The 18,341-nt window shown below is 35.8% G+C and overlaps 1 protein-coding gene across 1 annotated transcript in view; it reads right to left on the reverse strand.

Moving 5' to 3' along the window:
- LOC138333290 (alpha-2-macroglobulin-like protein 1) overlaps window positions 1–18,341 on the reverse strand; it is a 36,048-nt gene that overhangs the window by 15,474 nt on the left and 2,233 nt on the right. The window contains 20 exon segments of the mRNA XM_069281574.1: window positions 1,492–1,720; window positions 3,260–3,419; window positions 4,273–4,369; window positions 5,719–5,786; window positions 6,229–6,340; window positions 6,980–7,129; window positions 8,470–8,655; window positions 9,170–9,267; window positions 9,699–9,858; window positions 10,214–10,438; window positions 11,056–11,229; window positions 12,210–12,325; window positions 12,706–12,820; window positions 13,253–13,376; window positions 13,708–13,792; window positions 14,335–14,448; window positions 14,666–14,738; window positions 14,912–14,964; window positions 15,407–15,586; window positions 17,260–17,411. Of these exon segments, the coding sequence (XP_069137675.1) occupies window positions 1,492–1,720; window positions 3,260–3,419; window positions 4,273–4,369; window positions 5,719–5,786; window positions 6,229–6,340; window positions 6,980–7,129; window positions 8,470–8,655; window positions 9,170–9,267; window positions 9,699–9,858; window positions 10,214–10,438; window positions 11,056–11,229; window positions 12,210–12,325; window positions 12,706–12,820; window positions 13,253–13,376; window positions 13,708–13,792; window positions 14,335–14,448; window positions 14,666–14,738; window positions 14,912–14,964; window positions 15,407–15,586; window positions 17,260–17,411 (2,671 nt within the window).

The following is an 18,341-nucleotide window of genomic DNA, read 5'->3' on the forward strand; positions in this document are numbered from 1 at the left end:
GATCCTTTAAGTACTTTCTGAGATATATAACAGTAACAAACTTCAATTATCAAAAAACAACATGGCTACCTGTCGGCCATCTTTTTGACCGATCTGAATATGCAATATGAACAACTAAGGTCCTAGGGGAACTTACACATAAAATTTTAGACGGATCATTTCAGTACTTTTCTGAGAAAAAATGGTAACAATTTTAAATTAAGCTTCAACTATCAAAATCCAAGTGGCGGCCTTACGGCCATCTTGTTCACCTTTCGGTCTGAAAATGCGATATGCACAACTAGACACTTAGGGGAACCTGCACATGCAATTTGACACAGATCCCTTCAGTACTTTCTGAGAAATAGCGGTAACAAAATTCTATTGTCAAAATCAAAGATGGCGTCCTGTCGGCCATCTTGTTCATCAATTGGTACCAAAATGCAATATGCATAACCAGGGACCTAGGGGACCATGCACACGCAATTTGAGACAGATCCCTTCAGTAATTTTTGAGAAATAGTGGTAACAAACTTCAATTGTCAAAATTCAAGATGGTGGCCTGTCCACCATCTTGTTGATATATAAGTCCCAAAATGCAATATGCACAACTAAGGCCCTAGGGGAACCTATTCGTAAAATTTGAGAAGAATCCTTTCAGCACTTTCCGAGAAATAGTAATAACAATGTTAATTGTCAAAATCCAAGATGGTGGCCTGTCGGCCATCTTGTTGACCAATTGGTCCCAAAATGCAATATGCACAACTAGGGCCCCAGGGGAACCTACATGTGAAATTTGAGAAGAATCCCTTCAGCATTTTCTGAGAAATAGCGGTAACAAACTTTAATTGTCAAAATCCAAAATGGCGGCCTGTCGGCCATCTTGTTGACCAATTGGTCCCAAAATGCAATATGCACAACTTAACCCCTAGGGGAACCTACATGTGAAATTTGAGAGAGATCCCTTCCGTACTTTCTGAGAAATAGCGGTAACAAACTTTAACTATCAAAATCCAAGATGGCGTCCTGTTGGCCATCTTGTTCACCGATTGGTACCAAAATGCAATGTGCATAACCAGGGCCCTAGGGGAACCTACATATGAAATGTGGGACAGATCCCTTCAGTACTTTCTGAGAAATAGCGATAAGAAACTTTAAGTATCAAAATCCAAGATGGCTGCCTGGCGGCCATTTTGTTGACCGATTGGTCCCAAAATGCCATATGCACAACTAGGGCCCTAGGGAAACCTACATATGAAATTTGAGACAGATCCCTTCAGTACTTTCTGATAGCGATAACAAGAATTGTTAACGGATGGACGGACAGACGGAGGGAAGGACGGACGACGGACCAAGGACAAAAAGCGATTTGAATAGTCCACCATCTGATGATGGTGGGCTAAAAATAGGGCTAGGAGAATTCGGATCAGGTCTAGTGAAAAATTGTTGCTACTAGCCCTCGGGCTAGTGCAAAATTTTCAGAATTCTACACCCCTGGTATGTAAAACTTACAACAAGACATTCTGACATGTAGTTGAAGATGGTAACAGTGACGGGCACGATCTCTCCTCGTACAGCAGAGTAGGGCAGAGTGAAGGACAGGAAGAACGGCTGGAATGCAGTTATGGTTGCCAGGGGCGACGTCCCGATACCGACCTCAGTGTTGGCACAGATGGTGTTGCCTACCCATTCTGTAATGGTGTGTGGTAGGGTCTTGGTCACCACAACTTCCCCTTCATCTCTACAATTAGTAATATAACACCATTACCTTTATCACTAGGGCAAAAATAAATCATATATTTCAGTTTAATTACCAATATCACAGGGACAGATGTTTTCCATCTTTGCATATTACAGAATTATCAGCCCTTGCAGGTATTTATTGTGACATCATGTGTTTGTGAGTGTAATTTAAGTTACAACATACTTTTCAGAGAAGATGATATGAATTTTGTTCACAAAATAATGAAATTACAAGAGGCCCAGAGGGCCTGTATCGCTCACCTGGTTATTGTAATGCCAAGTAATGTTCTGAATACAGAATAATTGTTTCTTTTCTGAAAGAATTTAAAGATTTACCTCTAATTTACCTATTGGAACCCATTTTTTATGCTTCAGGGGTTTCAGAGCCAAAATTTATACAACATATGTTCCCCTTCCCCCCAGGATGTTTCTGGCCAAATTTGATTACATTTCATGCAACTCTATGACTAGTAGCTAATTAAAGGATTTATCCCTATTGGGACCCACCCCTTCTGCCCCCGGTGGGTCAAAGCCAAAACTTATACAAGCTCAAATCCCCCTTCCCCCAAGGATGTTTCTGGCCAAATTTGGTTACATTTCTTGCAGAACTCTATGACTAGTAGCGATTTAAAGGATTTACCCCTATTGGGCCTCGCCCCTCCTGCCCCCGGTGGGTCAAAGCCAAAACTTATACAAACTCTGTTCCTCTTCCCCTAAGGATATTTTTCTCCCCAAATTTGGTTACATTCCATGCAGAACTCTATGACGAGTAGCGATTTAAAGGAAATAATGACGGATGGACGGACGGACGGACGGACGACAGACGCCACGCCATAACATAAGCTCACGGGCACCTTGGACCAGGTCAGCTAATTATTACCTACCCACAAGGAAAGTAACTCTGTAATATGCAAAGACGTAATGGAAACAATTAGAAGCCAATAAATTGCATCTCACTCAATAATCTAAAGTCCCAAATGTGTAGAATATACATCTATACATATTATTAACTAAAGTGAGTTTTCAGCTATGTATATATTTACATCACCAAGTTTTAATGTATTTCATTGCTCAGAGACTTGTGCAATGGAGGTACCAGGTAGGTTATGATAATAACATTGTAACTTGTCTACAAAATAAAGTTATTTTCTGAAACAAAGTAATGAGTCAATGCAAGGATCTTCTTTAAAGGGAAGATAACTTTCATAACTTCATTCTCAATAAATGCCTACTACAGAAATTGCCCAAGAGCAAATTGAATACCCGCAATGGATAAAGAATTAGAAAAAAATCCCCCCAAAATACACTAATTTTCATATCCTATATATTTCCCTTGACCTTATTCACATCTATCCATATATTTAACATACCCCACAAGCTCTAAATTCCATAACCATGTGTCTGGAAAATAGCTTCTTAATGTTACATGTTTGTGGGGTACCATAACTCCTTTTCTGCCTGGCATCCCTGGGATTGGGGCCGCCCTGGGCTGGGGGGCTATGAAAATAAAATAAACAGTAAATAAAATTCTAGATACCCTATCAACTCCAAATCCCAAAGAAAAGTCTCAGGGAAAAAGCTTCTGGTCTTGGTCTTTTTCTTTTTAGTAGGTGGGGCACCATCCAACGGACCTTCCACATCATACGCTACTGTTTCATCGACTAGCTCTGGTTCAATGGGCCCACTCATTCCTACGGCTACAACAGCAAACACATACAGCAATAAAACTGTTCATTAAATACAGAAGAAACTTGTTGATGCTCTTCAGCTCAAGGTATTTTGTTTTTCCAATTAACTATTTCACAATATTTTTGATTTCATTTAATTGAAATATTCAGATGACTTGAAAACTAATATTGATCCACTCAACATCTACTTTTAATAGAGATGTAAAAGTTTTATAACTGTTTTACTACAACAAATCAGTGTGCTATATAGATTTTAATATATCACACCTAAATGTTGAGTCGCTATCATCATAATCACTTAGTGAGTTGTCTTAGTAGCAAATAAGTTAAAATACAATCAACATTTAGACAGGTACAGTTAAACCTGCTTTCAACCTGCAATCACCTCCGTATAGTGACCACCTGCTTATTATAAACCTCTTTCTCAGGGTACAAAATGGTCAATTTCAATACAAATTGCCCTAGGTATGAGGGTCGTTTGAAACGTAATGTCACTGGCCTGATTACTCCAAACTGTGAGTGATTTGATCATTTTAATTTTACCTGTCTTTCAAAAAACAAAACAGCTGCCTGAATACACCTTAAGACTGCAAGTCCAATTTTGAAAGCAATAATCAAAGTCTTCAATGGGCACATCCATAAGAAAGTGATAAATAGCAGACAAAAGGGCATTTTTTGACTTAAATCTCTTTTCTGACAGTTTAGATTTTAGAACAGAAAGTAATTGCAGGGGACTAAGTAGGGTAACTTGCACTTGACTACAATTTTTTTTCTTGGCGCCTTGGGTGGTCTGCATAGACAGATTTGGGACAGGCTTGACTTTACAGATGTTTGCACTAGATCTAAAAAATGGTGAACTCACAATATTGTCTGTTATAAATAGCAACAGGAAGTCTTCGTCTACGAGAACACGGTCTGGTTTCCAAGGTTAAATCTGTGAACACTACCATCTGAAGTTCCTGTAATTTACAAGACAATGTTAAAATTGCATACTGTATAACTTATAACATCAATCTGACAATGTTGAAAGTGCATATATCCCATAATATCAATCTGACAATGTTGAAAGTGCATATATCCCATAATATCAATCTGACAATGTTGAAAGTGCATATATTCCATAATATCAATCTGACAATGTTGAAAGTGCATTATAACCCATAACATCAATCTGAAAATGAAAAGGTGCTAATAAGTAAAAATTATTGTAAATTTATACCGTTTTATTTAGTTTTGGTCCTTATTTATGCCTGGGCAATTGAAATTGAGGCCTCAAAAAGGGGGAGGGGCGCTTATAGGGACATGGGCGCTTAATGGGTCGAATGTGGTATCCCATAATTTCAATCTGACAATGTTGAGAGTGACATCAAAGAGAATGAATTAATTGCATGAGAATGATTTCTACATGATGTATATAACTTCAGATCATTACAGTACAAGGTTATAATTACCTTACTAGACCCAATAAGTGCCAATATCCCTATAGGTGCCCCTTCCCCTTATTTAGGCCTTCAATTTCAATATCGATAAAGACCAAGTCTACACAAAACTATAGGTTTGCAATAATTTCATCTTATTAAGCACCTTTTCACTTTTTCATTTTTTTTTAAAAGCCGTGGGCGCTTATAAGGTAAAATATTATGGTATATTACAGATCAGGTTTCTAATTCCTTTTGATCACAATTTTGTAAAATAAAATTGTTTATTATATGGCTGTGTGTTTTGCTCGCTCCTGATTGGATGAAACTTCACTTTCCCGCCACGATACAACACGATATCCAACAGAAAATTCTGAACTATCCATTGTGACGTCATTTCAGGTTGATATAAGATTCCAAAACCCCCAGGTCATACCCAAATATAGAAATATTGCATTGTGACATCATGTTAAATGACAATGCAATCACTTCAAAGGTTGATATAAGATTCCAATTAATGGGTCCAGGTCGTACCCAAATATAGCGTAAAGGGAATTCCCATGACATCAAATATCTATTGTGACGTCATCATTCAGCAAGATGTGTCAGAGACCACAGGTTTACTGGAATCAATGCGACCCTGCCAATATTTGTGTGTTTTTTGTCAGATTTTTCAAATAAGAAGTAAAATGTATTACCTGGTGTTTTCTCCATTTTTTTTTGATATTATCAACCTTCATTTTTTTCTCTTCCAAATTATTCTACAGGACTATTGAGTATCGAGGAGAGATGTACATACCATGGCCAATAATACCAATCGACTGCCTTTCAGTATAAAAACAAAGCTGAGGAATGGGTATTTATAATGTAATACTGCTTAATCAACTTACCCTGAAGGCCTGTATGGCATCTACTGTGTTGGTGTCATAGGCATAGTATCCATAATAATGCCTTGTCACTAAAAAATAATGTGAAATAGGAATATTCATATTCTTTCCAATATATAGCCTGAGAGGATTTTGTTTTCCTAATTAGTTGCTGCTATATAGAGATAGATAATGATTTTGTCACACCCATCATGTTTATCCCTACAGCCTGGTACATACCTGATACATTTTCTTCAATGTCAATGGTTAATTGATGTCAGCTAATTCTGACGCGTTTTCTACTCTAACAAGCTCCATAACAAACTTTTATTCTCACAAAGCCCACCTGTAAGCTCTCTCAACATCTTTATACATGCTATTTTCGCAAAATTTAACATTACATCCCCACCTCCAAAAGCTTATCTCTACAAGGCACATCTTACAATTCCAATAGCTCAACAGAAAGTGTGAACAATACTTAAGGAAAAGGCGTACATTTTTGTATTTAGTTATCAAAGCAAATATGGTTCATACCTTGTCCCTCTTCATCTTCTGGTTCAGGCTCTGGGAAGTTCTTTTTGCAGTATTCCTGATCATCATTCCAGTGTCCGTAATGGAAGTATGGGGTATCTATCATACCATATATCTGGAAAGATTGACAAGGTCAAGGTGAAAAAATAAATCAATTTAACCTTTGACACTTAAACATTGGCCAATTACTGGCCAATCACCTAAAGAATGAAATGCAAAATCTCTCCCGCTATGTTATGAGAGATAAGCCATTAATTCTTTAAAGGATAGGAGAGACAAACATCCTAAACTTTATATGCACTATAAATGCATAGTTACGGTAAAACATATTTATAACATACTTTCAACAAATTCATGTTTATAATGTGGTCAATTCTATTCCCCATCAAAGTTCCTGCATGACGTTTGTAATATGTGTATTACGAACTACCATATTCAACCCAATTAGCGCCCATGTCCTTAAAGCGCTCCTCACCCTTTTTGAGGCTTCGATTTCAATTGCCCAAGCATAAATAAAGTAAATAAAGACCAAAACTACACAAAACAGTATAGATTTGCAATAATTTTGTCTTATCAGCATCTTTTCATTATGTTTTTATCAAATATTTAAACTTTTAGGTGCTTATTGCGTCGAATATGGTATGTTTATAAAGAAGTGAATTTGTTGGTCCCCTGAAGTTTGTTATAACTTTGGTTTTACTGTATGTTTAACCCCTGATGTAGACTGTTCCATTTCGGACATATAAACACCTACCTTTTCTGGTGTGAGTTGGTGGTTGCCCCCCAACAAGTTAATACTTTTGTCGACGGCCCCTACAGAACAGAAAGATCCTGGTTCAGCCTTGATACGGATCCTAGCCTCACTTCCAGGCATGGCAGTCTTGGGTTCAAAGGTCATGTTCACCTTTAAAAGTAAATGGCAGAATCGTGTTTGCTGGTGCTTAATTGATATTGACAGCTATAAATGTTAGCCATTGGGTTAGTATGTAATACATCTGCTATAACTTTCCATTATTTGAATTCACTTGTACCTAATATCTATTAGTTAACCATCAAATGTTTTGTATATTAACCATAGAAACCAAAAAGTAATAAAATATTTAATTATTTTCTTCCTAGACGATTCTAGAAAATCGTATTGGTGAAGAGAGTCATTAAAGGGACAATTCATTCTACGAGAACATTTAAAATTTGTATATATATCGGAAAACCCCCAGTTCTAATGGAAATTAGATCAGTCGGTTTTACTGTGATATGTCAGAAAATCCCATGGTGGTGAAATGCGTGTGAAATGCTCAAACTCACTCGCTGTCCGCCATTACACATTGTGGTCGAATATCTTGTATGCCGAACCCAGTCCCTTGCTCGTAGAGTAATGCTACTTTTGTCTAGAACTGCTCAAATCGCTCTGACAGAAGTGTGTTTACCTTATTAGGTGAATTGTTTTGCCTAAAAATCATTATATCACCTCCACAGTGGTTATGTAGTTCATTTGTTTAACGTGCGTGACTTTGGCTCGGATATTGGTACAGCGTACATATTGTACCTGCTTAATCGTATTGATCAACGATTTGTAATTACAACGGTATCAAATAAAATACTAAACAATGACGTGGAATTTGTCAATATCTTATGTTATATGTTTCATAAGAAATGTAGAACAATACATTTATGCCATATTTTGCTTCTTGGTTATGTAAAAGAATTAGCCTGAGTGAATTGTCCCTTTAACTGTATGATTTGTAAATTAGGATATTGCCAGTCACCAGCTAGCAGTGAGATCATTCTGTGATAGAAGTAACCAGGCAACAAATCAGATCCTCCTCAAAATGATTTAGAAAAAGATATTAAGACATATTGAAGGCAGAAAAAGGATTGAATAGTTAAAAACAACTCCAATGCTAAAGGTCTATCACTCTTTTTTCAGGTTAATTCTCATTAGCTGAAGCTAGTGACCTGTAGAATCACTATTTACATATATTCTGTATGAATATTACAGAGTTATCTGTCCTTGCAGGTAGGCATTGAGTGTGACTTCACCATCATCTTCTCTAAAAACTATTTTATTACACTGCCAAAGAAATGACATCACAATCAATACCCACCCTCAAGGACAGATAATTCTGCAATATGAAAATACAGAATATAAGCAGCTTGCTTCATTAAACGGATATCACCACACAAAACCTTCATCAAATATTCAAAGAGAAAGACAATGTTAAATGTCCAGCTTGGCCCACTCACCTTGTTATTAAAGCACTTCTCTACATTAAATGAGATGCTATCAGCGACAGTCTCCATGTCGTTACGTATGTAGTACACCAGTAGCTTGGCATTAGGTGCCATGGCCGCCACAATAGGTATATGTAAGGTAAAGGAGCCAACAAGTCTCTGTGGTTCAGATTCCTCTTCTTCTTCTATCTCCTCCTCCTAGATACCAAAAAAAAAATGTTTCTGAATTTCACAGGTTTCTGGATTATACAGGTTTAATCCCCCCTACCAAAATTTTTTTTTCTAAAAATATCTATAACAGTGTACCTCTATAGTATTGTGGAAAAAAGTGACCAACTTACACAAAACTTTTACAGTATTCTTAATTAAGAAGTAATGTGTTATTCAATTATGCTGAAATAAATAGAGATAGATCCAGATCAGAGAAACAGTTGGTTTGGAGGAGATGTATTACAAATATCAAATTATATTGTAATTGTGTCTCTTGATGCAGAGCATAGAAACAAGTCTTGTGGGAAAAAGGCCCACAAGTTGTCCCACTGCTTTTATGCTGAGCGCAAAGCAGGAGCAAAAACTACCACTCATATAGACTATGGTGTGTCTTGACAAAGGAACAGAAATTAAAGCAATAATAATTAATTCAGCAATACACTATATGTCATAGTCATGAGAAGGTTATAATTAATACAGAAAATTGTAGATTGTAACAAACCTCAGGTGCTGGTGGTTCAGGAACCTCTGGTTCTGGTTCAGCAGTTGGTTCAGGTTCTGATTCACTTGTTTCATCTGTTTCATTAACTGGTATACGCACTGATGATAAAAAAATCTAAAGCTGTTATTGGCATTGCATCATAACATTCGTGTGTAATTTACTTTCGCATATTTCGCGACTCTAGTATCGTATTTTTGCGTGTATTGTACGCACCCGCATTTAGCGCGCGGGTACGTTTTTGAGTTTCATTTTGGAAAAAAAATTTACAAAAAGAATCTCAGTTTTTTTCCATTCAATACGTTTTGCATTGTCTCCAAATACTCTTGAAGAACAGAATCAATTGGTTCTTATTGTTTAATCGCAAAAGTTTATCACTGCAAATTATTATCTACCAATATTATTTATATCGAGAGAAAATTCCATTCATTTATTTCAAATCTGAGGATATCAAGATTTGAAACGGAATCCCCCGCAAAAGTTGGTTTACAGTAAGGCAACATGTACTGAGATCAGACTGGTTATACTGTACCTCTAATGACGCGAGGAGGTCTATAGAATGGTCGTCTAGTGGGAGGAATGGCGTCTTCTAGTGTCATCGAATCAGATACTGGTCGTGTTTCCACGGCATCACGTCTGTGGAAATGATGGTGTCGATGGCTATGGTAAACAACATGGCGGTCGGACATCACCTGTTGGGAAAAACATAATAAGAGTTTCAACAAGAGGCACAATGGGCCTTTACTGTCATCTGACTATCAATACAATATAACATAAGAAGAACTGAAGAACACATTAAGTCATTAAAGACTGCAGCCCATCGATCCCTTTGACCTTCCTTTGACCTTGAATGAAGGCCAAGGTCATTAATTTGAACAAACTTGGTAGCCCTTCATGCCAACATGCCGCAGGCCCAACGATAATGAGTACCCGCAGTCTTTCAGTTATCGAAATAAAAATTTATGGATGGCGGACAACAATCATCGGAGTTCAGTTATTAAATGAAAAATTTAATTTTGAGTTCCAATTTCAATTATCAAGACTTACCATATAATAGAATCTGTATGTTGTGTTTGGATCAGTCGTGTACATGACCTTCACGTCAAGCATCTCACCACAGCTGGGCGTAGAAGTAATTCTCTCAATGTGCATGTAACTATTGGATGGAGAATACCATCTCCGTGCTGACGCGTATCCCTGTGGCTCATACAGACGATGGTAATCCATGATGGTATAGTAGTCGTAACTCCTTCTGTATCTGGGGCTGTTAGCCTGCAGAACAAACAACAAATACACTCATCTGAATACCACTTCTAATCATTATACTTTAAATTTTACAGCAAAATTGATTTTGAACAAGTTAACACAGTGATAAAATTCCAGCATTATTGATAATTGCAATACAGACAATATCATTCACACTCTCATAATAAAAAAAAACACAAAATGTCTGGCCCTAAAAACGCTAAAACTCATTTAATGCAGTTTACGATAGAAAAGTAAAGAAAAAGCTGCATGGACAAAGCCTTTAATTGTTTGTTTGATTGATTGATTAATTTAAAGTCCTATTAACAGCCAGGGTCATGTAAGAACTGTCTCCCATGTATGCAGTGTGTTGCATGTATTAAGTGTGGATGTATGTTTTGGGAGACTGCGGTATATTTGTGTTGTGTCTTCTTGTATAGTGGAACTCTTCTCCATTTTATAGTGCTATATCACTGAAGCATGCCACTGAAGACACCAAGTAACAAACCCCACCCAGTCACATTATACCAAACGAACAAACCAGTTGTCTCTTTTATAGACTTTGGTGTGTCTTGGTCAGGGGACATAAACCCTGGCCTTCCTAACCAAATTAAGACTGATGAAGATAGTGGATTATCACTGACCTGGATGCTGATACTTGTAACGTTCTCTGGAATATCAGTAACCGCAAACGTGATGATACCATTCTCATCTGTAGTAAAATTCTTATTCTGAAAAAATTCCCACTCCCAGTTCCTGGCAGTTACTTCAATCAATTCATTAGCTGCAGGAGATCCATCAGGCTTTTTGGCTGTCAACTAAAATAGCATATTATGTTTTCAAATACACATCAGTTATATTTATAAATATACAAACAAATTAAAGCCCCTGCTCATAAAACAGTCCTGTTATATTATACATGTATTAGAAAGCAATATTGTTCTTTGATAATTAAAAGCTGAATATTGCCAATGAACAAGTCTTGTGTTTTTATTATCATAATAAATCGAATTATATACTATACATGTTCTTAAATTAGTGTATTCAAATTTAACCTAGCTGAGGCAGTAATAACTTATTAGTTGTGATGGGAATCGGTTTCAATTTCAAAAACGATAATTGGAATGTCAAAATCGATCAATTTACAATGATCGGTTTTTTAATTCAGGAAATAATTTCTCTATTTATTGGAAATTAAAACTTTTTCCAAGATTTCCACGTATAATTATACTTGGTGTGGCAAGAAAATATGTCCACTGCGACAGACTAATGTGTCATAATGGATACCGTACTGTATGGGAACAATGTCTGTAGGGTAATAAAAATGGGCTAATTATTCAGTTGAATTATGACTAAACAAAGGTTTCATGACACAAATCTAAAGATTTAGAACACTTTTGAAAATTTGGATTAATTGGTTTTACAAATTCATAACCGATCATCGTTTTTTAATATGTTTTCGGCTAATTTTCAATTTTTTTCGATCATCGGCCCATCACTATTTATCAAGGCAATCTTAAATTCGCGCAACCACTACATCTCATTACATACATGTATAGAGAATGACATGTCAAACAAATTTGTATATGTTAGTCAAATGACATGAACATGAAAGGCGCTAAAATTAAAATACAGCTAAAAGTATATACTACCTAAAATAAAGCAAATTTGAAGAAACCATCTAAATAGATTTGCTAACAACTGGATGCCACAAGCTTATAATTTTTAAAGTGAATCAAAATTTTAATTAACATTTTATAAGAAAAATAATATATTTTGTTTCCATTTCGTTAAATACCTTTACTCTGTATGGAAAAGAAGGTTTAAAATATCCCTTTGTTTCATCTGTCATTGTCAGAGTATAAGGTGTCTGGGTCATTTCGGGTCCACTCGACTCACCAAATAAGGTCACACCTACAAACCAGAAATGTCAAGTCAGTCCAAAATACTGGTATTTACCAAGTACTTCTTGATTTTTTTCACTAAAGAGGTTTTCACTTAAAAATATGTCAAATTATTTTTTTAATATCTGATTATTATGAATATCAAAACTGTAATACATTTATCTTTTTTGATAGCAAAACTTACGTTCTATTCAGCATTATTGGGAAAAGTATCACTTGGTCTGGGATTATGAAATAGTCTTAGTTTTTGCTGACCAATAAAAAAGGACTACCTTTTTTAACCGCATCTGTGATTGGCTAAGTCGAAACTTAAAGACCGTTTCATGATCTTGGGGCCTGAGGGGGATACAAATTACTACCAGGTATGTTTTATATGTTGTGAGGCCTTACCAGTTCCAGTCTCTGTGATGTTGGCTTTAACCGAAAGTCTGCCCCACAGGCTATAGCGATTGGATGACATTGCCAAGTCCGAAGAGTTCACAGAAAACTCATAACAACCATCAATCTAGAGAAATAAAACAAGCTTAGGATTAGAACCATAGATTTTCACTGACAAAAGCATCAATTTGGCCACTAACAATCAACATTTTCTACTTTTCTAAATAATTATTCTAATAATAACCTCCACCAATCAAAAAATTAAATTCTCTCGGTCATTTTTTTTGTTTCCACGAACAGACTGCAGGGCCTATTCTCTAGTTAGTAAAACAGGTCCCAGGTCTTCTTAAATTGAGAATTTACAAAAATTTAAAAGGGTCAAATATGCACCATTAAGGGAAATTAACATGCAAAAAGTTGGGAGAAGTTCCTTATTCATTTTTTAAAATTATTTTTATTAAGAAAAAGCCATGGGGAAAATTTACCATCTTTTATGTGTCAGATGACCTAAAAACAGTTAACAACAATTATGAAATCCTCCTTTCACATCAGAACTTACCTCTACCAGACTTTTATGACAAGGACGGACATCATTTTGGACTCCACCACCGTAGTAGTAATATTCATTTATGTAGCAAATCTCCAATCCCATCATCCCTCTTACAGGTTTGCCATAGGTATACCTGCAAAAAAATATTGAAAGGATGATCATATCTTTATGCATGCTATATATAGTTGATCAACAATGAGTAGTATACTGTTCAAGCAACTATTAACAGAAATTTGAATTCTAAAAGATGAATTTTATTCTCAATTAAAAGGATTATTAAGATGGATTCTTCATCAAGTTATGACTTTTGTTGGATATGTATGAAATTCATTTCACACTCAAAGGATATTTTTAAAAATTTAAAAAAGGAAGACATTTAATGAATTCATTACTTTTATAATTCCATATTTAGAACCATCTAATGATCTCTATAGTATATCCTGTTGACAGATAAATCTACTTACTTTGCACATACTGTTCCCTGGATCAGCGGAGTATCTGGTAATAGGTACTTTGGTGGTGTGACTGTCACTTCAAACTTGGGCAGAACTGAAAGATTCCATTTATATCAATTATAGACATTTGTTGAGGTCAATATGGTGTGATATCACCCGAGTAGAATAAACAATTAAATTCTACAAGCGTGTTATAATACCGTTTGGATCGAAACAAAGGTCTTTAATTTTTATGTTAGATATACTGCTTCTGTAATAAATTTCAAACACACTCTCTAATGTACATATTTATTACAAGAAAAATCTTGGTCAAAGAATGCCACCCTGAAGTGATTGGACAATGACGCTCAAAAAAAGGAATATGGACTCGGTGTTTCTATAAAAACACTGAGAAACTATTACAATATTACAGAGTTAGCTCCCTTGTGGGTAGGTAGCGATTGTTACGTCATTATTTTGTGAGCGCAATTCCCGTTGTTTTCTCAGAATAGTATGATATTACGCTCGCAAACACATGGGGTCACAATCAATACCTACCTGCAAGGGCGGAAAACTCTGTAATATGCAAATACAGAATTCATCTCTAGACAAACCAATACTCTTTAACGATAGAACATGCTTCTTTTTAAGACCTACCATACTCCTTGACAACAAATGTCTGTTTTTCACTTTTCCCTTCAACTTCTACAGTGATGGTCCATTTTCCCATAGGAGGATCTGCGGATAGGGCCATTTCAAGGCTTGCTAACCCTGAAATAAAGATTATCAACAACCAGTTAGCATGATTAAGGATGCCATTATCCAGACATTTTAAATATACTAGCATCTGCTTCCATGTCATTTCTTCATTTTGTTAAGCAATCATCGTTTTTTTGTTATAAAATATTACATCAATTAATGATACATCTGAGATTATTCTTCAAATGCTGGTAATTCTCAGAGCTAAGGTGCTAATAGTAAAATTTACCCCTTGAATTTTCAACCTCTCTCCACTGCCGCACTCTGATACCTGCTGGGTTTTCAACACTGACCAAAGAAATCTGCAAACATTTATCATGAGAAATTATTTCTATAATATCTTGGATACAACATTCCAATGATCAATTTAACAAAATTCAACATGATCTTAAATTTAATTATACTGTACAAAATGTTATTATAATTAAATGAATAGTTCTTTGGTTCATAGAATTTATAAATACAAATGACTTACCACTCCTGTTACTGGTTTCATCATTCCATCTATGGTCATAATTCTGAATTTAACTGTAACAAAATATTATTTCTTTATTAGGAATTTGTAAAACTATTTTCCCTTTTCCACCTAGAAATTTAGGCAGAAACATATAAAGTTATCTCCTCTGAAAAAAAGTTTGTAACTTGAATAGATTTTTAGCGGTTATTTAGAGTACACTCAGATTTTTGTGTTATACCTCCATAACATTAAAAATCTATTCAAATTAATCCTTAAATAAACAGTATCTGTATTTTATGTATTTTTTACACCCCCAAGTCCCCCATCAATTATTTATTTCTACTTCATGTTTATATCCCAGATTATAATCCCCAATCCTTATAATAAACTAACCTCATATTTATAAACCTTGACATAAAATGAAAATTATTAGTAATTTGTTTGTGGGCATGTTGGTCATAAATATGTTTAACTGTACTAATTAACATACATTTCAATGTGTGTTAGACTCACCTGTTTGGCCTGGTTTATACATGGGCTTGTCACACTGTATCAGAGTGATGTGACTGTTTTTCTGGACGGTGACTTCAGTCTCATGATGAAAATCTTCACCATTCCTATACCTCCCGGAGAACGTAGCTGTATAGCCTCCGCTGGCACTAGGAACATCAAAAGTCCAACACTGACTGTTACCTGTAGAAATAAAGGGAAGCAACACATACATTTAATTTTGAATTTTTGATGATACTGATGCCTAATGGGAATATAAAATTCCTCCAGATTTTCTTATAAAAACATCATGAAATCTATAAATATGCATAGGACTATTTCAGTTGACACAAATGCATTTCATAAATGAACAATGAAAAATCAGGACAAAGCTTTTAAATGGTATTGCATGAGACCTTATACTGCCTGGTAATTGCCAACTGGAAGATTATCTGAGGAGATGGCTAATATAAAAGGCTATCTTGTTGCTCAATCCTAGGCCTTTTGATTATCCAATAAAATTGACTGAAATGAAAAGCTTATCCCAAATTCATTAACATTATTTCTGGTTAAGATCTGATACCTTAGAAGTGCTTTGCACTTTGTGCCCTTCGGGCACGAAGGGCTGTGCCCTTATTTTATATAATATACGCGTATATAAACTTGATTGCCAATTAATTCATTGAAAACACAGCGAAATGATTTTATAGAATTCCAGGAAATAACCTGTTTGCCAACATATGTGTCACACGTGTGCAATTTAAGCAGTCATCATTTCATTGCTGTCTACAGACATTTATTAAACGTACATGATATTTAAATAATAGAAATAACTTGTGTATTGATATTTCATCATTTTTGATGGTTATATAACTTTTTTTCTTTATAACGATCCCGCAGACATCTGAAGCCAAATTGAGTCTGGCACTTGTTGTCATTGTAAACAGCTACGCTTCAGTCGGCCGGTTTTCAGTGAATTAAAGCATTTTGGGATTGATCATGCTTCTGGTACATAATATACAATTATGGCCCTCTGTGGAGGGATACATCTAGAATTGTCTCCCTGGAAAGAGTTATTTTCTCGAGGGTGAAGCCCGAGAGAAAATAACTCTTTTCAGGGAGACAATTCTAGATGTATCCCGACACATAGGGACACAATTATTTTATTATACCGAACAAAATTAAAAGAAATCTCTGTTAAAAGAACCCATGAAGATATTTCCCAACAACAACGTTGTTAAATTCGTTGGGCTACAAAAAAATAAACAACACCGTTGCCATTGTTGGTTGACGTTGCAGATGACGTCAACTTCCGGTCACGTGCGGAGCTTCCAACGGGTTATTTCCCTGGGGTTATTTCCCTCGGGGGTTATTTCCCTGGGGTTATTTCCCTCGGGGGTTATTTCCCTCGGGGGTTATTTCCCTGGGGTTATTTCCCTCGCCTTCCAATTCCGGGGGAAACATCTAACTTATTCAGTGTCATGTGATCAAGTTTAATCCAATCAGAACATTCTAAATGAAAGTGAGGTATAATAATTACATTTATCTTTATTATATCTTCAGTTGATATTATTTCTTTTAGCCACTTTTACCTAGAATATTTTGATGTATAACTTTGATACATCGGCGAGTAAAACATTCGATTTTCACATGTAAATCATGACGTACATGTAGGTCTAATTATGCATCCTAATGAAACATTCTACTATTAACCATGCATCTGGTGCATTTATTTTCATTATTGACTCTGGTTTAAGCGACCACCTGTCATATGTGACCTTATTTTGAACTTCCATTGGAAGGTCACTTAATGCAGTTTTGACTTTATATGTAAGTTAAATTTGAACTTAGCTACATAGAAAAGAACATCTACTTACCTGATTCAAAGATATATCTAGTGGTGCTATTGGAATCTTTGTGTACAAGGTCAAGGTTATATTCAATCGGGTCACCATCTTCAAATCTTGTGATACACAGTTTCTCCTTAGTTCCTTGCCACAGCTGCCGTGGCATTGTGAAAAGGTATCCTCTGTAACAAGACGTTAAAGTATAGATAACAAAGAGAGCATGGTGATCCATGTAAACAGGTACTCTCAGTAATAGAGGTGTAACGATTCACCGATGCATCAATGTATTGCACCGCTTGATGGTGCATCGATGCATGGTGTACAATTTATTAGTATCGCGATACCTAAAAATAAAAATTGACTACTGGATTATCTCCCTTTGTGAACGTCAGCCGAACGTTTGTTAGTAACAAAATTGCTGAATCCCTTGCAGAGCAAAACACTAAACTTGTGTCATAGCATGTGGCCTATAAGGCCGCTTGCTGGTCTTACTTTAAGTTTCTGTCTACTAAATCTACAAAATGGAACATGTAAAATGAATTAAAATCTTTTTTTTTTCAATGAGTGTAAGCAAAAACTAAAATATTCCGGATATACAACCAACCTAACAACACATCTACAACGACACCACAACCTTTCGAAATTTCTATCAAAATGTCGCGATACATATCGTATCCTGAACTCTGTATCATGATACATATCGTATCGTAACACACCTCCCTATAGTCTGTAACTAAGGAATGTAATTGAGGCTGATAATGCATTGTGAACAGGTTCCCTCTGTAACTAGGGAATGTAATTAAGGCAGAAAATGCATTGTAAGCATGTTCCCTCTGTAACCAAGTTATCTAATTAAGGCTGATAATGCATTGTGAACAGGTTCCCTCTATAACTAAGAAATGTAACTAAGGCTGATAATGCATTGTGAAAAGGTTCCTTCTCAGTCTGTAACTAAGGAATGTAATTGAGGCTGATAATGCCTTGTGAACAGGTTCCATCTGTAACTAGGGAATGTAATTAAGGATGATAATGCATTGTGAACAGGTTTCCTCAGTAACTAAGGAATGTAATTAAGGCTGATAATGCATTGTGAACAGGTTCCCTCTGTAATT

This window comes from Argopecten irradians, chromosome 10 (genome assembly GCF_041381155.1).
Source record: "Argopecten irradians isolate NY chromosome 10, Ai_NY, whole genome shotgun sequence".
Lineage (NCBI taxonomy): Eukaryota > Metazoa > Mollusca > Bivalvia > Pectinida > Pectinidae > Argopecten > Argopecten irradians.